General features: G+C 43.7%; 1 protein-coding gene across 1 annotated transcript in view; it reads right to left on the reverse strand.

Annotated features, from left to right (window-relative positions):
• LOC308302232 (F-BAR and double SH3 domains protein 1-like) overlaps positions 1–1,802 on the reverse strand; it is a gene marked incomplete at both ends in the record, with an annotated part of 32,743 nt that extends 30,941 nt beyond the window's left edge. Inside the window, one exon of the mRNA XM_080746491.1 lies at positions 1,782–1,802. Within this exon, the coding sequence (XP_080602617.1) occupies positions 1,782–1,802 (21 nt within the window). The remainder of the gene's footprint in view (positions 1–1,781) is intronic.
• Between the last annotated feature and the right edge of the window lie 24,895 nt (positions 1,803–26,697).

The following is a 26,697-nucleotide window of genomic DNA, read 5'->3' on the forward strand; positions in this document are numbered from 1 at the left end:
TAGCAGACGCTCTTAATCCAGAGCGATTAATAAGCATCATTACATCAACATCAATACATCAAATGGAAAGAAATAGCAATCTGAGAAAACTTAGTAGACTTATTCAGTAAAAAGAAACTTTATAAGATTATTAAAGCCTCTGTTTTGGTCCATGCTTTAGGCTACCCCTTATCTCTAAACGTTTTTGCCTTCTGTTACTATTTTGAAAAAGATTTTTTTTTTTTTTTTAAATACTTCAAATAGCCAATCTATATCGACACATTGTGAGCTTCTAGATCAGCTATTTGAAATTTAAAAAATATATAGTTTTTCAAAAAAGGAAAAAATACCAAAAAGGTTCAGAGATAACGGGTAAGGCATGGACGAAAATAAAGCCTGTAGTCTGTACGCGGGTGACCCGAGTTGGAAACCCGGGCGTTACACACACACACACACACACACACACACACACACACACACACACACACACACACACACACACACACACACACACACACACACACACACACACACACACTGAAATTAGTTCAATTCCATTCAGGTTCTGTGTCAGTTATAGCAAATACAATTCTAAATGTGTCATAAACTTCCATGAATTTAAAACGGAATTCAAACCGTTACTGTAAGAAATGTTACTGAACATTACATAAAATACATTACTTGACAAATAACCAATCATAGAGCAGGCCAGGCTGTGTTCAGAGATGTTTGAAATGAAGAGGTTTGAGGTGTGAGGCTTGTCTGAGCTTGTTGCCAGTTGCCACATTATACTGTATCTGTGTCACGTGGCCAGGCAGCCAACATTCATAAATCATATCCCACCTTCCTGTCTACGGTAGCCTATATACTGTAAGTATCAAATAAGGTATATACCAGTGGTGGAAAAAGAACTCGGATGCTTTACTTAAGTAAAAGTATCAATACTGCAATGTAGAAATATTCTGTTACAAGTAACGTCTGTAATTCAAAATGTATACTTGAGTAAAAGTACAAAAGTATTGGGATCAACATAGTACCAAAAGTAAAAGTACAAAATGTTTGAAAATACCAGATCTACAAGCTCTCAAAGTGTTGCGACGCGACACTTTGTGCACTTGTAGATCGGCTTTCAAATAGCTTAGGTATAAAATAGGGCTAAAGTGGATTAATGTATGTTTTATAATATAATCAGATCTGCATAGACTAGTCACAAAAGTTTTCAAATAATTGTAGTGGAGTAAAAATACAATATTTGCCTCTGAGATAGTGGAACTGGAACTACTCAAGTAAAGTAGCTCAAAACTGTACTTAAGTACAGTACTTAAGTAAATGTACTTAGTTACTTTACACCACTGGTCTATACAGTATAACCACACAACAATTAGTTTTTCTTTTGAGTAGGCTGCTTAAAAAGCACTCTGTACATTTGAGTTATGTTGTTGTTGTTTTTTTGTTGTTGCAAAGCTAACGGTTTCCCCCCCAGTAAGAAGTCATTTAACCTATCATGTCTTTCCATCCAAAACAATCATGCGTTGCATTAATATTTCATCTTTAACCTACTGGTTAGTTGTTATCATGAACTTGTACTGTACTGTACTGTACTGTAGGTGAGCTCCTACTGTAGGCTGTACGCTAGACAGGAGCAGACAAGACCATTCATCATGATTCATGACAAATAGGCTACAAGTAAGTTGACAAACTGTCATCATCATCATCATCATCATCATTCTCCTGCTGTGAACATTAAATGATTATTAACAACATAATTCAGCTGTGATTATGAATAAACCAACAGGGCTTACCTTTCTGGGCGGTGGCTGCATCATCACATATGTTGTTGATTATTTTATTATATTGTGTTATATTCTTATTAATGTGACATGTGTTCTGTTAGCTTACTGTAGTAGACAGACTGTACACATGCACAGAGAGTCAGAGACACTTCCTCAAGCTCTGCTCTCACCACTTTGACACGCTCTCTCTTCTCTCTCTGCGCCTCCTGTTTGCACACGCGCACGCACGCAGCGTGCGCGCACGCACACACACACACACACACACACACACACACACACACACACACACACACACACACACACACACACACGGGTGTCTCTCTCTCGCTCTCTCTCTTCCTGGGTGCTATATGTCGACACCTCGTGGTCAACCACGTTCAGACAGTTTGCTCAATGCACTGCCAAGTGCTGATGTCTGAATCTGTCAAATAACTGGGCAGCAGCAGTGGTGGAAAGGAGAAATAAATAGGCCCACTCCGTTACAAGTAAAAGTCCAAAATATACTTGAAACACCAAAAGTAAAAAAATAGCAAATCTACAAGCGTGCAACGCATAGTGATGTGACGTGTTGTGAGCTTGTAGATCTGCTATTTTCAAATAGCCTAAAATAGGGCTTAAGTGGATTAATGTATGTTTTATAATAGCCTATTATAATTTATATCTGCAAAGTAACTAAAGTTTTCAAATAAATCTAGTGAAGTAAAAGTGCAATATTTGGATCCGATGAGATGTAGTGGAGTAGAAGTAAAAGTATTTGAAATTGGAAATAGGCCTACTCAAGTAAAGTACTTAAAGGAGTAGTTCACCCCCAAAATGATTGTTTTTCTATTGATTACTCATGCCATGGAGAGTAGAGTTCAATAATATTTTTTGGTTTTTGTCACATTCCTAAGACAAAAATTTGATTCGAGTAAATTTACCCCCATTGATTCCAGATGGGGACCCGTTTCGAAACGGGTTCCCATCCGGGACGAATGGGGGTACATTTATTGTTATCACATTTTTGTCTTAAAATATACTAAAAATATTATTGAACTCTACTCTCCATGGCATGAGTAATCAATAGAAAAAAAGTCATTTTGGGGGTGAACTACTCCTTTAAGTAAATGTACTTGGTTACTTTACAGCCTTGTCACTGAGAGCAAATACATCAAGTATTTGTGTATCCAACGATTTAAAAAATATATATAAATATATATAGGCCTATTTAATACATATTAAAGTTATACTATGTATCTTTTTTTTATAAAACAAATCTTAAAATTGTCCTAATTGTTAAATCGCTAAAGTTTTAGAACACCCACTCCGTTATTTTCAGCTTCTAAAGCCTTCTCTTTATATGTTTTCTATGATCCTGGCCGGGGACCGGATTTCGCGGCAAAATTACATCATCTGCATCATTTGTATACGTTGTGTATACGTTGGCCAATCACATCGCGGATCATACACACATGATACACTACCGGCCAATCACAGCGTGTCTGCAGTCTCTTCAGGAAGTATAGCCTCCCTCAGCAACCAGTGTTTACGAGGGTGAAGGATTCTTAACCTCTTACTCCCCAAATCCTGGCCAGAAAATTACGTTCTACGTATTCGTCTACGGATTCGTATCGGTCGTGGTGGTTTGCGGCGCCGCTCCAGTGGTCCGCGGCGACTCCGGGCGAAAAGCGTCCAAAAAAAGCAATACCGCGACTGAGATCATAACATAAACATAACAAAAACATGAATAGGCCTACTATTTTTTTTAGAAGGCTTAGTGAAGAAACATGCCTACATCTTTCATAGCAGCCTATATCATAATAATTGTGATGAATCAATGATTTATCTGGTGTGATATCTCGCTGCACTCTATATTGGTGTTGGTCATTGGATTGCCTGTTAAAGGTAGACTGTGATTCTCTTTGATATAAATAAGTGTTAAACAGCTATATGTTGTGATAGCTCTCATTGATATAGAGTGTTTGTCCAGTAACAGGAGTCTCTATATGTCTCTTCTGCTCTTTATTACAAAGAAAATGCATTTTGATATTGGGGGGATACCAATGTTATCCATTCAGGACAGAGAACTCAGTCAGGATACAGATTAAACAAGTAAAATTGAAAGTGATGGCATAAATAAATGAGTAGACAAATAAATGTGAATTGGAACACTGTAAAAATGATTGGCTGCCATTTTGTCACCTACTATGAAAATATATTTTCTGTTTATTAAAGAGCTGGAGAGACATACTGTATGGAAACATCTGTTACTGAACAAACACTCTATCTCTTGCAACGATTACGATCTGAAAATAGTGCTTTAACCTGATTAAACCTGAAAAAGTGATATTTATTCCCAAAAATACCCATAGCTTTTAAGGATAACTCTGCACTAAATAACATTTTGGGCTCTATTTCGATTGTCTTAAGTACCAGCTCTTGTGCCTTAACTTAAAGGCCTGTCTCCAACCACCAAACTTTTGTCGGAGAGTTCTGACTTTCCGACGTGCAGCTTTCCCAAATTCAGGGTAATGCTTTTCAGAAGATGTGAGTGATGTCATATTGTAATTGAACCGGACCTTTCCGACGAAAAGTTCCGTGATCGGAGACAGTAGGGACAGGACTCTAAGTTAAGACATAAGAGCTTGTACTTAACCTCATTGAATGCCCTTTTCAAGATGGCCACCAAGTACCAGGATGCCACGTTCTTAAATTTCTAGTGCACGGATCAATTTTTAGTGCACGGATCGTGCACGCCCATGCACCATATATGCACCATATGTGTAGTACTTTTAAACAGCTTTCAAACAAAAAAATCCGCTTGGAAATCCGTTCAGGCTTCATGAGATACAAGCCTTCAAAGTCAGACAAAACAGCCATTTTTGACATTTTGAAAGATGTTTGTTATGGGGCTAAACATGCAATTTCGCAATTGCGATCATGCCTAATACATTTGAGGCATTTTTAGAAATTAAAAAAAAAAAAAAAAATTTGAAAAAAAAAAAAAAAAAAAAAAAACTTTTTTTTTTTTCAAAATGGCTTCCAACTCGGGAAACTCGGGCTGTGGCAGCCTGGGACTACTGTAATAACTCGGGAAACTCGGGCCTTGGCAGTCAATGAGTTAAGACAATCAAAATAGAGCCCTTAGGCTCATTGTCCTACTTATATTGATCTCAAACGACTAATCTAATGACAAATGACTAAATAACTACTAAAGCAATTTGTTGCTGTCAAAAGTTTTCTTTTTCTTCATGAATCTGTTATTAGTTGTCAAGTCGGATTGGATCCGTACAGACAGGCACAGACTTGTAAAAGTAAAAATATATTATTTATTTCAAAATATTTTATAAAATGTAAACAAAGAAAATCTCAACTTTTCATCAATCAAAAGCATTCCAAGTATTTCATAAATAATACAAAAAATAAATAATTTCCATAAATAAATAATAAAAAAAAAATAGAGAGAAGTAATTTAGTATTTTCACTAGTTTAGGTCCAGTGTCTATAGGTTCTCTTTTGGGTCTCGAATCTCGAGTTGAAAAGTTTGGGAACCACTGCTGTAGATCAGCGATCAATAGGAAACTGATCCCAACCTGTCTGGTTAGACATGGTGAAGGTCAAGGTTGGATCAGCTTACTGTAGATGCCTTTTCAATCAACCAGAAATAAATGTTGGATTACAGTGCATAATGTTTTGTGTGAACGTTGATGAGGATCGAAATGAACTGAATGAAACTAGAATTCATGGAGTTATTTTTGTATTCCTAAACCAATAATCTGATGACCGGCTAAGACTCAGAGGGGCCTTTTCCACCAAAAGAACCGTGGTTCAAGAACCAGTGACGTTCAACTTTCTTGGAACCTTGGTTCGTTCTTGCGAACCGGCCGCGAACCGGCTTGCGTTTCCACCAGATTGAACCAGATTGAACCAGAGGAACCAAGGATTTTGTGGTTCCAGTTCCGAACCAACTTTTACGGTTCGGAACCAACTCTGGTTCTCGGTGGAAAAACTCACCTCTGGTTCATCCCATAGGCAGGAGAAAGAACCCAAACCACTTCTTTGCCGGTCGAAAAGCGCCCAGAGGGTCTCCTTACTGAGTCTGACCGATGGCTCGGTCATCAGATTATTGGCTCGGGAACGCAACAAAAACTTGAAAATGAATTCAAGGCTTTTTGGGGTGTGTAAATGATAGAGAATAAGTCATTTTCAGGGGGTGAACTCCTCCTCTAAGCGGTAACCTATGTCCGCTTCTGGCTGCGAGAGCTCAGCTGTTGGCAGAGGTTGGTGAAGGTCTTCAGGAAGCGCCGAGGAGAGACGTGGTCCTCACAGCCCACCACCAGGTCCTTGTGGGAGAAACAGCTCTGTGGGGGGACACAGGACATTATTAGACACATGGGGACACAGGAAATTATTAGACACATGGGGACACAGGACATGGAGGACATTTGTAAACACATGGGGACACAGGACATTATTAGACACATGGGGACACAGGACAGTATTAAACACATGGGGACACAGGACATTATTAAACACATGGGGACACAGGACATTATTAAACACTTGGGGACAGTTGGGACACACAGGACACGAGGAGGACAAGTACAATACTTCAGTAAATGTACTTTACACCAGTGGTTCTCAACCTTTTCAGGCCGCGACCCCCAAAATAATCATATTTTAACTGCTATTTAACTGTTGTGAGCATGTAGATCTGCTATTTTCACAATTTCTGCCTCTAATATTTGACAATTTGGCCAATGTTTAATTTGTCATAGAGGCATTCAAAAGTCCTTAAATTGTCACTTTAGAAATGTGCAGATGCCCTCTATACACTTAAACTTTATGTTGGTTTGTTTACTGTTGAGTGAGAAAACAATGTTGCACATTAAGTTAATCATCTGGGGACCCCCCAAAATAATTTGGCCACACCCCTGGGGGTCCCGACCCACAGGTTGAGAACCACTGCTTTACACCACTGCACAAGGAGGACATTATCAACCACAGAGACACAAAGACGCTGCAGAATTTCTTACAAACACAGGTCTCTCCACCATTCAGCCACTCACCTTGTCCATGTCTTCCACCCTGTAGACCAGATCCATGAAATTCATCTTCGACAGGCCTTCTATAAAATACTCTGCTGAGCATTTTCCCTGTCAAAAGCAAGCACATATTATTATGAATTATTATTATGTCAACCGTTGAATTCCATGTAATGAAAAGTTACACATCTAGCGATACCAAACAGATACTCACATCTTGACTCACATAAGACTTGCTGAAGTTGAGACAGCGGCATTCCTAAAAAAGGGAGAAAATGACACGAAAGAGCTATGTTCACTGTTTGTGTGACAAAATATGAAATAACATTAAGCTTAGGTAGTTATCAATTCATTGACATAAACACATTGATCCTCCATTATTTGATGAATGAAATGGACAGAGACAGAGAAGTGGACTTACACTGGTGGATGATGTGTTGCAGTCTTCAGGACACATCCACGACTGTTAAGAAATGGAGAAAAGGAAGAAAAATCTGATCAAAGTAGGCTAGTGCTGTACACTGGCCAGAGCGCTCTGTGCCGCACTGTGAGCTTGCATATCTGCTATTTTTCAATAGCTAAAGTAATTAAGGCCCCTCCACCTTGGGCCCTAGTAACTCAGTCACACTTTGTTTTGTAAATAGCATAATAAGCTATGGCTTTGGCCTATATATACCTTTTTGGTCAGAGATGTGGTTATTCTTTCTTTATAGATTTGTTTTCTTTGTATTATGTGTGACATTAACTCTATATGATAGCACATAACTGACTGAAATAAACTAAACTAAACAGGCATTTGTCTCGTATATGCCCTCAAAGAATTGGCAACACCAAAAGGCCCATCAAGAAATGATGAAATGCCATTTCTGGGTTACGTCACAATCCCCTCCCCTGCTGCTAAATGCTGATTGTCTTCCAACTATTTGAGCAGGAGGTCAGAACAGGGGTGTTCACTCTTCAGGCCAAGGACCACAGCTGAGAGAGAGAGAGAGATGAAGCAGGGACCCCTGCTACATATTGTATTAAATTGTGTTGCATTAAACCTTTTCATAAATGTCATAAGATAGCTTCATAGACTGAGTTTGACAGCTTCTCTATCAATGTGAAGGATTAATTTCAATGTGTTTTTTTTTTCTTTTTCAGAGTTATTCACTACTTAAAGGTCAAGGTAAAACTTGACCTTCCTTGCTCTTTCCGTACTTGGTCCGGCGCTATTTCTTTGTTTTCCGCCTCTAAAGCCAAACCCAAATCTCTTCACTGACACCAGCAGCTGCTCTACAAGCATCTCGTCAGTCACTGTCGGGCAGAAACCTCGTATCTCCAAGTTTCATACAGTATGTGTACGTTAAAAGCCCCGCTTCGTCATACAAGACCGTCGCAAAAAAAAACTAGTGAAAACAGCAGATCTAAAAGCACAGAGGCGTTGTGTGCTTGTAGATTAGCTGTTTTCATTAGTTTTAAATCTTTTTTTTTTTATTATTATTATAAATACGATACAAAAAACGGTTCTGGACATACAAGGTTTTCACCAGCCAACACCGTTATATTTGACGAAAGCTCACAGCGTATAAAGTGTGTTGAAATGAGAGACATATCTACCTCGATGCTCTGCCCCATGAGTCCCAGGTCGGTGTCCAGCTCAGAGTCCCCGCAGTATGGAGGTTGGGCTGGGGGTGGTGCTGCCCGGGCCAGGCTGCCCCCCCAGCACCCCAGGGTGACCAGTAGCACCAGGAGGAGGCAGCGTGGTGGGGGTGCTACCGCTGCACTCACCCTCCAGAAGACACCGCCACAGACAACCATGACTCGCAGATAAGCCCCCAGAGCAGCAGAGATAAGCTACGGCTAGAATTCTAAGGAATTACTGTAGCTGTGAACGCCTGCCAGTTCAGTTATTGTATGGTAATATTACTGCTGTTATGTCTATTAGACACGCTGGAAGAACGCAGCAGTGTAGAGAGTTTGACACCGGTGAAGCAGTAATAATAATAATAGTACAGGTCTGTATTACAGTATATCTGTGGCTGTACGGTACCAGCTGGTTGTACTGTCTGTAAGTAGAGTTAGCAGTGTGAGTGCAGGTGTATAGATGTGTGTCTTCTTTGTGTCCTGAAGGTTTCAGTGTGCATGGATGGATGGATGGCATGGTTGTAGCCTGGCACCTTTTTAACCCCCTGCCAGTGAGCCTGTCTCTCACTGGGGAATCCCTCCACTCTGCCTCACTCTTTGATTCTGTGTCGACTCATAAAACCAATGACCAGAACCTTTCCCGGTTCCATTTACTCACCGGAACCACCGCAATAAACCCACAGCAGACCTTTATGATTGATCCATTGACTGATTGATTAGATGCTTTATTAGAGAGAAATGTGAATGACACAAGGGTGCAGTCAGACAGTTAACACACTAAAAAGGATAACACACTGAGAAGAAAAAAGTCCAGGGGACTTGACCCGCAAAAGGTCAAGTTTGACCGGCAAAAGGTCAAGTTTACTGAGTATTGAGGGTACTAGGGTGTTAAATGACTGAAAATACATGCATCAACTAATTGATAGAAAATATAATGTCTGGAAAACATTGAACTCAACCACCCCAAACCATTGATATCTAGACCTACTGCACAAAGCATTTTAAATCTGAGTTTTTATTTTACTTATGCTACTTAAATTGTATTGAGAAGAAAATGCTGTTATTTGTTCCAAAAGCTTTATTACCTGTATAGGCCTATATATAAAATGACACAATGTGACATAGCTCTGTTTACACAATGCTGTGCCCCCTCCAACTGTATATACAGTATGTTTGCCATTTCAACTGTTTTTATAATATTTTGACACTTGCTTTGGCAATGTAAATGCATGCTTTCTCATACCAATAAAGCTATGTTAGCTATGTTATGTTGATGTCAAACAATTATGAAGCTATCTTTGAATTCCATGAAAGAGTTTAAACTGCAACACAATTTTAAATAATATATCGTCGTGGTCGGGCAGAAACCTCGTATCTCCAAGTTTCAGACTTGTATGTTTTTGAGCGGTGGTCACACCGTCTCCTATACGTGGCCGTGTGTGTGGGTATCCGTCCGTCCGTCCGTCCGTCCGGCCGTCCGGCCGTCCGGCCGTCCGGCCGTCCGTGTATGTAGCCTCAAGCATGCAGTACCTTTTCTGACCACACATGTTAAGGGAGGGGCGCTGTTGTTCACACACACACACACACACACACACACACACACACACACACACACACACACACACACACACACACACACACAGGGGGGAAGGGTGGGTCAGCATGTGTGGTCAAGTATTATTATTATTATTAACAAACTGAATGTTTTAGGGTCAAATAAATTAGAGTGTGTGAAGAAACTACAGCATTGTAAAGCACACTAACCCCGCTGCACCCACCCAGTAGTGCTGTTGCACAGCCTCCACGACCACCGCTCAGTTCACACGGGTGTGATTTTTTTCATAAAGTAAAGTCCTGCTTCATCATACAAGGCCATCGCACAAAAGTAGTGAAAACAGCAGATCTACAAGCACACGACGCCTCGCGTAAATACAAAATTTACGGTTTTGGAGTCAACACACTTCTAGTCAGGCCAGATTGCAAATCTGATGCAACTATTTAAGCCCTTGATTAGTCGATTGCAGTTGATTACAGATGTTTTTCAGATGTATAATTAAGAGTTGAATAATTGAAAGTGAAAGTGGCGTTGTGGCATTTAGCATTGAATTTGGCAAGAAACACAACAAATGTTACTTTTGAGCTATTTACATTGTTCTTGTATGATTTATTTATTTCATTCAGTTGTCAGTTAGTGAATTTTGAGCACAACCATATGAGCACAACCGTATGTGCTACACTAAATAATTATCTTTACAACTATTCACCACTACTATGTTCTTCCCAGAATAGGGATAGCCTTCATGTGGTGAAGTGGTTAAAAGATGAAACAGGCTTTCCTAACCTTTAGATAAGGCCTGACTCACACAGTGAAGGCATGGTGACACAATGACAATCACACAACGTCACAGAGATTGACGGGAGACACGGAGATGATAACAGAGCAGTGACAGACTGCCTGTGCGCAGGGACTTCCCCCCATGCTTTCTAGGTATCTACAAATATGGGATTTCACTTTTTGTTGTTGAACTCCATACAGTACTGGTACCTATACTCTACTCTGTACACCAAACCTACAGATAACAGTAGCCTGTTTACATGCCGGCAGCGCACAAGGTCACAGGGTCACAGGGTCTCTACCACATTCTCAATTCCTTATAGATTAAAATGAAGTTGTAGCGGTTAAGATCTGATTTCGAAAGAGAGAGAGAGAGAGAGAGAGAGAGAGAGAGAGAGAGAGAGAGAGAGAGAGAGAGAGAGAGAGAGAGAGAGAGAGAGACATCATGCAACATGTTGTTGACACCCCAGAGGCCTTTTTCACCTGCAAAGAACCGGTTCCAGAACCAGTGCCAGTTCAACTTTATTGGGAACCTTGGTTCGTTCTTGCGAACCGGCTTGCGTTTCCACCAGATTGAACCAGAGCCAAGGATTTGGCTCTGGAACCACAAAAAACAAAGATTTTGTGGTTCCAGTTCCGAAACCAACTTTTTACGGTTCTTTGCCGGTGGAAAAGGCCCCCCAGAAAGTGTCTGCTACTTTAAAAAAAAAAGAAAAGAAAAAGAATTCCAATCATGATACACTGACTAAAAAGAAACATTTGCATGCCTGCAGGTCAACCTGTGGGTCCCAAATTATTTTGTTTTCTCTCTCAACAGTAAACAAAGCAGCATAACGTTTAAGTGTATAGAGGGTATCTGCACACTTAATTGAACGTTTCAGGGCTTTTTAACAAATATTGGTCGAATTGTCAAATATTTGAGGCAGAAATTGTGAAAATAGCCGATCTACATGTAGACCTGCTGTTTTCACAATATAACCGTGTTATAATGTAATGCCTCAACTCTTACTGGTCCCAGTTAAAATATGATTATTATGGGGGTCGCGGACAGAAAAGGTTGAGAACACCTGTAGTGATGGCGTTTGTTAAATCATAGAGAACAGGGACATGCTGGGCCCCTGATTCAGCCCGGGAAAAAGAGTTGTAGAGGCCCTCATTGCGCGCTATAGAGAGAGATCTCTCTATAGCGCTGCTGCTACTCAAAGATTTGCCATTTCAGATCATGACAAGTGACAAGCCAGTGGGCCAATTACATGAGTTATATTTCGTCATTGTCGGGTGGAAACCTTGTATGTCCAAAACCATTTTAAAAATGATTTAAACAAGTGAAAACAGCCGATCTACAAGCACACAACGCCTCGCCAGATCTGCTGTTTTCACTACTTTTGTGCGACAGCCTTGTATGATGAAGCAGGGCTTTGCTTTGCGAAAAAATTTACAAATTTGAAACTTGGAGATACGAGGTTTCTGCCCGACAGTGACGATTTACTTTGTTGGCCACCCAGCCCCTAAAATGGAACGAAGGCCGACATTTTATTTTAATGCCTGGACCGGCCGGGAATGAACCGGCCGTTCGGGAGTTGTCCCACTTTTCCCAATGGCCAGCACGTCCCTGATAGAGAAACATTGACATGTTTTTGTCCGCTGACCCTGATGGTGACAAGCTTTCTTTTCTTATTTTCACAGACCCTGATCTTTTCTCCCATCACAGATCTCCAAGCTTCAGAGACTATAATTTGTGACTGCTACACCCCCTCAGTAGGGCTGTCACAATTATTATTATTATTACATAATCGTCTAATCGCATTTATTTGACATAATCGCAATTATTTTGTGATAATCGTCATAATCGTTTACATGTTGAAAAATGTTTATTATGTTCAAAAATGTAAAAAAAAATAACGTTTTTTTTTACATGGGACGCATGTGAGCTTGTAGATCAGCTATTTCCACTATCGATGTTCTTTTGAGAGTGTAAAGTTGTCAAATATGTCCTTAGTTTCTTTGTATGTTTAGGTTATGTGCAACTTCAAAGCCAAACAGAAATGTAATTGTCAACGACAAAAACACAATTAAATCGTTAATCGCATTTATTTGAGTGACAATGAATCGTCATGTAAAATGTCATAATCGTGACAGCCCTACCCCTCAGCAACAGCCTGATGGAGTCTGGGTGTAGCTTGCACATTTTCCAAGAAAAATGAACACATTCAAAAGTGTTTACCGTCACTAACTAACAATACATCATCAAACAATCTGTCAGCTGTTGTTCTTCTAATCTGTAATCTACATGATTTCCTGTCATTTCTTCAATGTGTACAGTAAGGCATCTAGACCACTGTTTCTCAAACAGTGGGTCCCATTTGGGTGGTCGCAAACCCATTTTCATGTGTCACGAGTAAATATCCCTTTATCTTTTAGTTCCCTATGTTTTGTTTTTAATTATTATTTCAAGACATGATGATGATGATGATGATGATCTTTTCTGTACTTTTTATTTGTTAAGATGAATAAAGATCATATCAAAAAGTATTCAGTCAATCAAAGAAAAAACACCTCTGAGAAATCTCACTTCACAATCACACAGACATCAGCAGACAGATTCTGCTGTGTCACTTCTCTTTCTCCTTTCAGATCATGGTGTGTGAAGTCGTGAAAGTTGTGACATGTTCTATTCCATCTCTGTTCAACAACTCATACTTCCAATTCTTGATTATGCTGATGTGGTCTATCAAACGGCTCCCAAAACAAACCTTCTTCCACTTAACTCAGTTTATAACCGTTTATGCAGATTTGCTCTTGATTCTCCATATATGACCCACCACTGCACCCTGTATGAAACTCTCAATATACCATCTCCCACATTAAGAAGACAGCAGCACTGGCTGCAGTTCATTTTTAAATGTTATCACTTTCATTATCCACAGTACTTAAAACAATATTTCGAACGTTTGACTACCACACATCAGCTAAGACATTGTTCACAGATTTATTTTGAAGTTCCGGTTGTGTCGACATCAGTTGCTAAAAAATCATTTATGTTCAAAGCTCCTTCAGATTGGAACAACCTACCTGTTCATATCCGTTCAATAACATCTTTTAAACTGTTTAAAACCACACTGTCCTCTCACTTTGAGACCACCTGTTCATGTTTTAACTAATCATCATGTTTTGCTCATTCATCACTACAATAGATCTATAACGAAATGATTATATATGTGCTATATGTGTACTTTTGTGGCTGTTTGTTGTGTATGTTTTGTTTTGTTTTGTTTACTGTTTTGTTTACTGTTCTGTTTGTTTTGTACGTTGATCGAATTGTCTGTACACTTCTTGTCTAAATGTGAAAAAAGTGTATTTTGTAGAAGGAGCTCCTTGAAAACGAGATGGTTCATCTCAAGGGGTTAATCCTAAATAAAGAATTTCAATATATATATATATCTGCTAAACTACAGTAACTAACATTTCACCCTGAAATTTCCCTTAACAATCACCTACTACAGGGGTCTTCAACGTTTTCAGGCCAACGACCCCTTAGCTGAGAGAGAGATGAAGCAGGGACCCCCACAACCTTTTCATAGATTCCATATAGTTTATTCGTTTGACAGCACAATCATCAGTGTATTTTGGATTCATGTAAATTTCTGTTTTCAGATATTTAACGACTTCTTGAACTGTCAATACTTCTCCCCTCTACACCACACCTCTTTGCCGAAAATAGCGGATCTACAAGCTCTCTGCACTGCGAGGCATTGTGAGCTTGTAGATCTGCTATTTTTGGCTAAGGTTTTCAGAATCTGGTATAAAAGGAGATTTTCTTTTTTTCTTTCTATCACACAAAGATTTGGAGGAGCCCCTGTAGTAACTCTGAGGACCCCCTATAGGGGCCCCGGACTAGCCTGGCGGGGCCTGACGTCATACTGCATTCACTCTCTCATTCCTTCCCCAGTATAACGTCTGGCCTTCCGGGTATAGGCAGCGAGTATTCTGATTATTTTCTGATCGGGGGCCAATGAGTGACTGCTGTCCGCACAACACACGTAGTCTTTCTGACAACAAGTGAAAAGCTTTCCCTGATTGGTCCATGTGTAGACGGTGACGTAGATGCATGCTGCAGCATTTTCAAAACAACAATGGCTGCCCTCGCGATGCAACAAGTGTAACAGTTAACGCTCTAACGATAAAACAAGCAATAAGTGCAGTTATTTCAGAGTTGGAATCAATTATAACAATTAAAAAGGAACACGGGGGATGCGCTAGCGGAGTTCATCGGCCGAAAAGAAGTGTTTGTTTGCCGTTCTTCCGACTGGCTAAGAGATGTTTTGCTACGCTGATTGGTTAGAGCAGTCTGTCTGTCAAGGCAAGTACTCCCGCCCACTTTTCAAGCTGCCAATAGGCCGAAGGCCAGACGTTATACTGGGGAAGGAATGAGTGAGTGAACGCAGTATGACGTCAGGGCCCGCCAGGCTAGTCCCGGACCCCCTGTTGAAGACCTCTACTCCAGTCCCTCACTCCTCAGACTCCCCTCGCCCACACAGAACTTGATCATGTCCTCCACTCCTCCGTCTCTCTCCTCCTCCTCCTCTTCTAGCTCCTCCTCTGGCTCCGCCTCCTCCTTGTGCCCCTCGCCCTCCCCCCTCCCCTCCCCCCCCACCTCCAGGTAGCCCTTTCCTCCCCCTCCTCCTTCCTTGTTGGTCTTCATGGTCTTGATTGGCTGAACCATGAGGATGCCGTCGTCCTGGGATGGGGGGAGGGGGATTAGAGTTAAAGGGATAGTTCACCCCAAATTACTTTTTTCCCCTATCGATTACTGACCCTATGCAAGATAACTACTAGTAAGACGCCTCAGGGTGACATCTATCTGGACAGTGATGTATATCTGACAAGTTACCCAATCTCGATTGGCAGAACATGCCCATATATGGGCATTACCAAATATGGGCATTCCCTTAATATTGATGACATCGGGACAGGGATCTCCATACATGGGCATAGAACGGACAAGGACGTAATTCATTTGCAAGTGTGATCTGGGAATGCCCTTATATGGGCCAGAGATTCCGTTAGCCGGTATTTACCGGCCATTGACCGGTTAAATGTTTAATAGGCTCTATGCATATACGCCATTTTGTTCTACTTCCGGGTGTCTTTCCACTTCCTTCACAGGTGTTACCGATGATACTAATGAAGGGTCTGTTCCATTCTGGTCAAACAGAGTCAGGGTGCATGTTGGCTCACTGGAAACACTCTGCTACACCAGTGGGCCTCAAAGTGTCCTTGAGTGGGTTCCAAATGTCCCCATACAGGTGTGTAACTCTGAGAGTGTACACATGGAAGCAAATGGACCCGCAAGGGTCCATTTGATTCCATTTGTTGAGTCCATTTGTACAGAGTTATGGGGGTCCTTGAAATTAAAGAACCACTGTGCAATAAATCAAACAGAGCCTTAATTAGTATCATCAGTAACACCTGTGAAGGAAGTCAAAAGACACCCGGAAGTAGAACAAAATGGCGTATATGCATAGAGCCTATTGGACGGTAATTATAAAGTCCACCGGCCACCGTGGCTGTCTGGGAAAATGCCTCTTAGGCTATTTTATCATTTAATCTTATTATTCACATAATTATTTGGCTAAAGTAAAGCTACAACCATTAAAACCTATCATAATTTTAAAATTGTATCATGTTCTGTGACATGACAGCAGAGCTCGCCGCTGCTTCATACTGCGCTGTGCGCATTAGATCAGTCTATATTCGTCGTACGATGGTTACGCGCATTGAAAATATCAGAGCTTCAAGCTCACACACCGTCGTAACGTGCCGCGCTGTGAGCTTGTATGTCTGCTGTTTTAGACACGCACACGGCCATACGGAGAAGCACACATCAAGTTTCACAGCTGACAATTCCAGCAGCTTGTAACAATCAGCACTATACAGCGTGGGTTTAGTGTTATGATGCGAACAGAACTGGGGTTCTTCCGAGGTAATCTGGCCAAGCTGGACCCAGTAGACGATAATAAAAAAGGGACCCGAACTCTGTGGAATCACATGGATAATTGGATATTATACAAGCACGCACATGACTTTCTGATCGCATGGATGTGATGCCATTATGGTGGTCAAAGCAACAGAGGCAAGTCAACCTTCCTTGCGCCATCATAACATAACATTAACAAAACAAAACAAAGGTTGTATGTTTGCATATTAAGGTTTAATGAGACGTGAAGCCAAAATCATATACTATTAACTTATTAATTTGTAGGCCACTGTGTGGCAGGGCGCGCAAACGGTTCGCTTGAGTTGTACCCACTTTAGCCTATTCACTTCTTTTTTTTGCAAGCGATACCTCTACATAAGTAGATAGTTAGGCTATTCTTTAGTTAACTCAGGAACAGATTGCAATTGTATCTGTGATAAAGAGGACAGCTAACATAAAATGGTGTAATTATCAGTTGGGTCACCATGCACATTGCACATAGCCTACAGTATCTCATCTGCAAACACGTAAGTGACGTAGGGTTGTTCGATGTGGCCTAAAAATAAAATCTCGATTTATTTCTCAGAAAAGTCGATTTTCGATTCCGATTTCGATTGTTTTGGTAAAAAATAATACATTGTTTGAACTGTTGTTTTCATTTTTTTATATACCGGTATAGCCAAATAGCAAAATGTAATAGTAATAACAATTGTTTTTGGTGTCTACGGCAGGCAGTTTCAATGTTAATGACCATGGCCCGTGTACCCTTTGGAGCCGGTGTACAGTCATTGTACATGTCTCATAGTGACCATGGTGCGTGATCACTCGCTGGCTGCCTTTCGTGTACAATTCTGTGCCGACTATGTTTTATCAATGGGGGGCAGCAGAGAGCTATAGTCTAGCCTACTACTGCCTGGTTGGTTCCCAAAGTGTGGTTTGGGGACCCCGGGTTTCCAGGGGGTCCCTGGCTGGTTCCCAAAGTGTGGTTTGGGGACCCCCAGGGTTTCCATGGCTGGTTCACAACAGCCTAGTACATTCATGGCTGGTTCCCAAAGTGTGGTTCGGGGACCTCTGGGGGGCCCTACAGGGTTTCAAAGGGGTCCTTGGCTGGTTCCCAAAGTGTGGTTCGGGGACCTCTCTGGGTCCCTGAGGGGTTTCTGGGGCCTTGGCCTCGGACTGCAGAGTCCGGGGACTACCGATCAGGGACCACCTCCAGGGACCCCTGGCGATATGACTGTGGACCTGGGATATGGCTTTGGAGAACCAGACGGGCCGCTGCTCCGCTCCTGTCCGACTTTGGGGCCTCGGCCTGGGACTGCAGAGTAGCCAGGGACCCTCCGGAGCTCTGGGGACCCCCGGGGACCACCGCCAAAAAGCTAAAAAATTACCAAATGATCCCCCCAAAGGGGCTGCTCACAGGGAATTCCCGGGGACCACGACTCCTGGTGCTCCGGAACGACGCACCAGGTCGCGCCCCTAGTGGAGGACCCCCCGCCACTGCAGTGCAAATAAAATGCTGTAACTCGATCTAGGAGCGACCGGGAGAGCTGGGGCCGGTACCCACGCGTCCGCCTCGTCGGCCCGGAGACGGCCGTTCATAGAGCGCCACCTAGTGGCAGACCCCTGCAACTGCAGTCCGCTAAAAAGGCTTTAACTCGGCCCCGGAGCGACCGGGAGAGACGGGGACGGCACCCAGGGGGTCCCCGGCGGCAGGGCCACCGCCTGGGCCCCGAGGGACCCCTGGAGCTCCAGGGACCCCCAGGGACCCCAGCGCCACCGGGAAAAGAAATATGGAAAATACTCAAGTAGCCGATCTACAAGCTATTGCTCCACTCCAAGGACCGAGGACCGAGGCCCGGACGGGGAGGGGGTCCGCAGACCCCCGCTTCTCAGGAGGGTCTCCCGGGGGTAAAACGTATATATTACACTATAAGTGTAATAGTGTAATAGCACAATATGTGTAAATAGTGTAATAATGTAACAGGTTTAATAGTGTAATAGGTGTAATAGTGTAATAGTGTAATAGTGTAATAAGTCTAATAGTGTAATAGTGCATTACATGTAATAGTGTAATAGTGTAATAGGTTTAATAGTGTAACAGCACAGGCCACCAGAGTCCAATACAGCCCAATAGAGTCCAGCACACTTAAGTCCAGCCCAGTCCTGCACAGTGGGAGTATAGACAAGGGAAGGTAACTGCACCAGGCCATTACAGGCCGGATCCAGCTGGAATAGGGCAGACCAGGGTGCACATGACTGCACATAAGTCAGTACTCTATTCAAGCCTTGACATGTTCATGTAAAACTATTGGCCATGTACACAAACTCATGTTAAACTATTGCCCGTGTACACAGGGGTTAATTGCATGTGTAGGGAGCTGCAGGGCTGGCTGTAGCCTGGAGCATCCTGATGGAGACTGTTGGAGTCTGGTGCAGTCCTGTCCACCCTGGTCTGGCCTATTCAAGCTGGATCCGGCCTGTAATGGCATGGTGCAGCCATCAAAATACCCCCCTTCCCAGGTCTATACTCACACTGGGAAGGACTGGGCTGGACTTAGGTGTGCTGGGCTCTATTGGGCTCTGGTGGGCTGTATTGGGCTCTGGTGCGCGATGCTTTCCTGTGCTGGGCTCTGTTGGGCTATACGAGGCAGTACTGTATTAAAGCCTTGACATGTTCATGTAAAACTATTGGCCGTGTACACTAAGGCATGTAGAAACTATTGCCCGTGTACACAGTGGATAATCCCATCAACGAGGAGCTACAGGACTGGCGGGAGTCTTGAGCAGCCCGGTGGAGACTGCTGGAGTCTGGTGCAGTCCTGTGCACCCTGGTCTGGCCTATTCCAGCCGGATCCAGCCTACTGTAGCCTAATGAAGCCATCTAACCTCTCCACTTCCCTAATCTATTCTACCACTGTGCTGGACTTGGATGTGCTGGGCTGTGCTGGACTCTATCAGGCTGTGGTGGGTTGTTTTGGGCTCTGGTGGGCTATGCCGGGCTCTGGTAGGCTATACAGGGCAGTACTGTACTATAGCCTAGACATGTTCATGTAAAACTATTGGCCGTGTACACTAAGGCATGTAGAAACTATTGCCCGTGTACACAGTGGATAATCCCATCAACGAGGAGCTACAGGACTGGCGGGAGCCTTGAGCAGCCCGGTGGAGACTGCTGGAGTCTGGTGCAGTCCTGTGCACCCTGGTCTGGCCTATTCCAGCCGGATCCAGCCTACTGTAGCCTAATGAAGCCATCTAACCTCTCCACTTCCCTAATCTATTCTACCACTGTGCTGGACTTGGATGTGCTGGGCTGTGCTGGACTCTATCAGGCTCTGGTGGGCTGTTTTGGGCTCTGGTGGGCTATGCTGGGCTCTGGTAGGCTATACAGGGCAGTACTGTACTATAGCCTAGACATGTTCATGTAAAACTATTGGCCGTGTACACTAAGGCATGTAGAAACTATTGCCCGTGTACACAGTGGATAATCCCATCAACGAGGAGCTACAGGACTGGCGGGAGCCTGGAGCAGCCCGGTGGAGACTGCTTGAGTCTGGTGCAGTCCTGTGCACCCTGGTCTGGCCTATTCCAGCCGGATCCAGCCTAGTGTAGCCTAGTGAAGCCATCTAACCTCTCCACTTCCCTAATCTATTCTCCCACTGTGCTGGATTTGGATGTGCTGGGCTGTGCTGGACTCTTTCGGGCTCTGGTGGGCTGTTTTGGGCTCTGGTGGGCTGTGCTGGGCTCTGGTAGGCTGTACGGGGCAGCAATGTACTAAAGCTTAGACATGTTCATGTAACACTATTGGCCGTGTACACAAAGGCATGTAGAAACTATTGCCCGTGTACACAGTGGATAATCCCATCAACGAGGAGCTACAGGACTGGCGGGAGCCTGGAGCAGCCTGGTGGAGACTGCTGGAGTCTGGTGCAGTCCTGTGCACCCTGGTCTGGCCTATTCCAGCCGGATCCAGCCTAGTGTAGCCTAGTGAAGCCATCTAACCTCCCCACTTCCCTAATATATTCTCCCACTGTGCTGGACTTGGATGTGCTGGGCTGTGCTGGACTCTATCGGGCTCTGGTGGGCTGTTTTGGGATCTGGTGGGCTGTGCTGCGCTCTGGTGGGCTGTGCTGGGCTCTGGTAGGCTGTACGGGGCAGTACTGTACTGAAGCTTAGACATGTTCATGTAAAACTATTGGCCGTGTACACAAAGGCATGTAGAAACTATTGCCCGTGTACAGAGTGGATAATCCCATCAACGAGGAGCTACAGGACTGGTGGGAGCCTGGAGCAGGTGGAGTCTGGTGCACCCTTGTCTGGCCTATAACAGCCGGATCCGGCCTGTAATGGCTTGTGCAGCCATCTAACTATCCCCAGTCCCTGGTTTTAACTCCCACTAGGCTGGACTTAGTGTGTTGGACTCTATTGGGCTCTGCTGGGCTGTATTTGTTTCTGGTGGGCTGTACTGGGCTCTGGTGGGCTGTGCTGTGCTGTTCTAGGATCTGTTGGGCTATACAAGGCAGTACAGTACTAAAGTTTAGACATGTTCATGTAAAACTATTGGCCGTGTACACAAACTCATGTAAAACTATTGCCCGTGTACACAGTGTATAATCGCATGTGCAAGGATCTACAGGGCAAGCTTGAGCCTGGAGCAGCATGGTGGAGTCTGGTGTAGTGCTGTGCACCCTGGTCTGGCCTATTCAAGCCAGGTCCAGCCTGTAATGGCCTGGTGGAGACATCTAACTACCCCCCTTCCCTGGTCTATACTCCTACTTGGCAGGACTGGGCTGAACTTAGGTGTGCTGGACTCTATTGGGCTCCTGTGGGCTGTATTTGTCTCTGGTGGGCTGTGCTGTGCTTTGCTGGGCTCTGTTAGGCTGTATGGGGCAGTACTGTACTATAGCCTAGAAATATTCATGTAAAACTATTGGCTGTGCGTGCACACAAACTCATGTGGTAACTCAATATGGTTATTGTGAGGCTAAAGATGCTTTCCATCATAGTGACATGCAGAAAAAACTGTCCATATAGTATGGTTTACATAGAAGTCAGGCAGTTGTCCTTCACGTATTCATATATATTTAATGTATTTATTCCATAAATATTTTTTGGGTGAGGGGGGCTCAACCCAATACAGCAGATCTACAAGCACCTCGCAGATCTACAAGCACCTGCCAGGGACACAGTTTGGTTGGCCTGCATAAGCCTTGCTGTCAACACACTACTACACCAACCATCACCTGCCTACCAATCAGGTCACCAAGCCAGGAGTGTTCAATTAGTGCCTGTCTTCTGATCAGTGCCTCCTGCCAAGTGGCCTCAGTCTTTCTTTGGAGTTCACTAGGAGAGAAGCATGTTTGAGCTCAGTGCAAAGTGTGTTTGTTTTCCATTTGGACTTACTGTGTTTTGTTGGTGTGTTTGCAACCAAGACCAAAGGAATAGCATTATGCACATCGCCTAACTTGTGAGAAAGTCCTGCTGGGCAAAACCTTCTCACTTAATATTTGACAGTTTGTCCTGTTTGGTAGCACAAAAAGAGTTGAGGCGTTTGTAAAACACGGTCTTGTGAAAATAGCAGATATACATGCTCACAATGCCTCACAACGCAAGGCGGCGTGAGCTTGTAGATCTGCTATTTTCAACATTTTAATATTTAATTTGTCATTTTAAAGGTATTAAAAAGGTCCTTAAATTGTATCTTAAAAAATATGCAGATAGCCTCTGTACACTGTTGAGTGGAAAAAAAAACAATGTTCACATTAAGCTAATCATTTGGGACCACCCAAGATCATTTGGAGACCCCTCTGGGGCACTGTGCCAGGATCTCACCAGCACTGTAGCTCCCCACACTTGAGATTAACAACTCTGTACACGGGAAATAGATATACATGAGTTTGTGTACACGGCCAATAGTTTATTTACATTAACATGTCTAAGCTTTAGTACAGTACTGCCTTGTGTAGCCCAACAGAGTTCAACTCAGCACCGCACAGCCCACCAGAGCCCAATACAGCCCACCAGAGCCCAATAGAGTCCAGCACACCTAAGTCTAGGCCAGTCCTGCCCAGTGGTATTGTAGACCAGGGAAGGGGGGTATTCTTATGGCTGCACCAGGCCATTACAGGCCGGATCCAGCTTGAATAGGCCAGACCAGGGTAGACAGGACTGCACCAGACTCCACCAGGCTGCTCCATACTCCAGCCAGCTCTGTAGATCCTGTGTACACGGCACTCCTAACTCGAACGGTCAAGGGAAAGGGTCGTTTTAGGCGTCAAAACGGGCCCTTTGTCCTTAACCCTTAAGTTCTGTTCAGATTCACTACGCCTTCGTTCTGTTCGGGTCATTTTGACCCGGGGGGTATTTGGTTTAAAAAAAACAACACTAATATAAATTTTAACTTAACAAATCATCATGATACATTGACTTTGACTCAATACCAAACAATTCATATGATATATATGGTAAATGTTTGCATTCTTGCTTTGCTATATCACATTAAACACTGAAAGAGCTAGGCGTTTTTAATGATTTAGCTGAAATTCATGTAAAAAAACTAATATATTTAATACTGGGCAATATTGCTCATGCTTATAGGACAAAATGAAAATCAGACAATATTTTTATGAACAACATGCCCATTAATTGAATACTTGTGGTTCAACAGGACATCATTCTCACATAGAGCTGAACACACATGTGAACACACATGAACGTCACATATGAATATACACTTGAACGTATACACTAGGACAGAGGTTTTCAAACACTTTGGTCTCAGGGCACCCCTGTAAACAACATATTCATCCACAGCACCCCTGAAATACAGTGTTACTTTACAGCACATTGTGTTTATGTAAAATAATGTAAAATTTCCCCTAAGATACAGTACAGTCACAAGGAAAACTTCAGATAAGTGAGGGGTGAGGAGGGGAGGGGTGAGGGGTGAGGAGGGGAGGGGTGAGGAGGCGAGGGGGTGAGGAGGGGAGGGGTGAGGAGGAGAGGGGGTGAAGGGTGTGGGGGGGTGAGGGCGATAGGAGGGGGGAGGGGGGAAGAAGGTGACTGTGTGTCTGTGTTAGTATACATGCTTTCTTTTATTTCTGTGCATCTGGGGTGGCTGGGGGGGGGGGGTGTGGGAGGGAGGTGGGGGGGGGGGGGGGGTTGGGTTGGGGGGTTTGGAGGGGAGGGGGTAAGGGCAAGGTGAGGGGGGTTGGAGGGGTGGAAGGGGTTAGGGGGTGATTGTGTATCTGTGTTTGTACATGATTCCTTGCATTTCTGTGCATCAGGGGTTAAGTGTGGGGAGGGGGGGGGGGTGCGGAAAGGGGGGGGGGGGGTTCGGAATGGGGCTTCGGAAGGGGGGTGTTAGAAGTGGGGGTGACAAGTGGGGGTGACTGTGTGTCTCTGTTTTGGCATAATACTGTGTATTTCTGTGCATCTGTGCTTCCGGGTCAAAATGACCCGAACAGCACTTAAGGTTCAAAAAATATGAGGGGGGTGTAGCATGGGTGTAGTGCAAAAATATTTTTTTTACATGTTCATCTCAGAAGAATCTTTAAGGCCAGTGAGTTTCAGGTGGAAACAATTTAAACTTCTACCTTTTTTTTCCAAATGAAAATGTAAAACGGGTCAAAATGACCCGAACAGCACTTAAGGGTTAAAATGAATAAAAAAATCAAAAAAATATGTTTTGTTTTAGGCCGGATAAACTTTTCATATTTGAAGCATGCCCGATCCGATGGAATGGGTTTCGTGTCTCTCCGACACTTTGAACCCTTTACGATTGCGAAAAAGACACCGAAACCCGGATTTTTGTCCTTAAAATCAATAAAAAAAATCTAAAAAAATCTGTTTGTTTCACGCAGGAAATACTTTTCATATTTGAAGGATGCCTGATCCAATGGAATGGGTTTCGTGTCTCTCCGACAATTTGAACCCTTTACGATTGCGAAAAAGACACGAAATTTGCACGCCACCAACACGATTACACATTCTTTCGGATAAAAGACACTTATTCTGACTTACTTTTTGACGCTGAATCCAACAAACCCGGTCTCGTGTCTCTACGACACTCCTAACTCGAAAGGTCAAGGAAAAAGCCACTGTGTACACGGGCCATAGTTTTACATGACTTTGTGTACACGGCCAATAGTTTTACATGAACATATCTGGGCTTTAGTACTGTTCTGCCTCGTATAGCCCAACAGAGCCCAGCACAGCACAGCACAGCCCACCAGAGCCCAATACAGCCCACCAGAGCCCAAAACAGCCCACCAGAGCCTGATAGAGTCCAGCACAGCCCAGCACATCCAAGTCCAGCACAGTGGGAGAATAGATTAGGGAAGTGGAGAGGTTAGATGGCTTCACTAGCCTACAGTAGGCTGGATCCGGCTGTTATAGGCCAGACCAGGGTGCACAGGACTGCACCAGACTCCACCAGGCTGCTCCATACTCCAGCCAGCTCTGTAGATCCTGTGTACACGGCACTCCTAACTCGAACGGTCAAGGGAAAGGGTCGTTTTAGGCGTCAAAACGGGCCCTTTGTCCTTAAAATGAATAAAAAAATCAAAAAAATATGTTTTGTTTTAGGCCGGATAAACTTTTCATATTTGAAGCATGCCCGATCCGATGGAATGGGTTTCGTGTCTCTCCGACACTTTGAACCCTTTACGATTGCGAAAAAGACACCGAAACCCGAATTTTTGTCCTTAAAATCAATAAAAAAATCTAAAAAAATCTGTTTGTTTCACGCAGGAAATACTTTTCATATTTGAAGGATGCCTGATCCAATGGAATGGGTTTCGTGTCTCTCCGACAATTTGAACCCTTTACGATTGCGAAAAAGACACGAAATTTGCACGCCACCAACACGATTACACATTCTTTCGGATAAAAGACACTTATTCTGACTTACTTTTTGACGCTGAATCCAACAAACCCGGTCTCGTGTCTCTACGACACTCCTAACTCGAAAGGTCAAGGAAAAAGCCACTGTGTACACGGGCCATAGTTTTACATGACTTTGTGTACACGGCCAATAGTTTTACATGAACATATCTGGGCTTTAGTACTGTTCTGCCTCGTATAGCCCAACAGAGCCCAGCACAGCACAGCACAGCCCACCAGAGCCCAATACAGCCCACCAGAGCCCAAAACAGCCCACCAGAGCCTGATAGAGTCCAGCACAGCCCAGCACATCCAAGTCCAGCACAGTGGGAGAATAGATTAGGGAAGTGGAGAGGTTAGATGGCTTCACTAGGCTACACTAGGCTGGATCCGGCTGGAATAGGCCAGACCAGGGTGCACCAGACTCCAGCAGTCTCCAGCAGTCTGCTCAAGGCTCCCACCAGTCCTGTAGCTCCTCGTTGATGGGATTATCCACTGTGTACACGGGCAATAGTTTCTACATGCCTTTGTGTACACGGCCAATAGTTTTATATGAACATGCCTAGGCTATAGTACAGTACTGCCCTGTATAGCCTACCAGAGCCCAGCACAGCCCACCAGATCCCAAAACAGCCCACCAGAGCCTGATAGAGTCCAGCACAGCCCAGCACATCCAAGTCCAGCACAGTGGGAGAATAGATTAGGGAAGTGGAGAGGTTAGATGGCTTCACTAGGCTACACTAGGCTGGATCCGGCTGGAATAGGCCAGACCAGGGTGCACCAGACTCCAGCAGTCTCCAGCAGTCTGCTCAAGGCTCCCACCAGTCCTGTAGCTCCTCGTTGATGGGATTATCCACTGTGTACACGGGCAATAGTTTCTACATGCCTTTGTGTACACGGCCAATAGTTTTATATGAACATGCCTAGGCTATAGTACAGTACTGCCCTGTATAGCCTACCAGAGCCCAGCACAGCCCACCAGATCCCAAAACAGCCCACCAGAGCCTGATAGAGTCCAGCACAGCCCAGCACATCCAAGTCCAGCACAGTGGGAGAATAGATTAGGGAAGTGGAGAGGTTAGA

The sequence above is a fragment of the Nannobrachium achirus genome (assembly GCF_963921795.1).
Source record: "Nannobrachium achirus genome assembly, chromosome: 17".
Lineage (NCBI taxonomy): Eukaryota > Metazoa > Chordata > Actinopteri > Myctophiformes > Myctophidae > Nannobrachium > Nannobrachium achirus.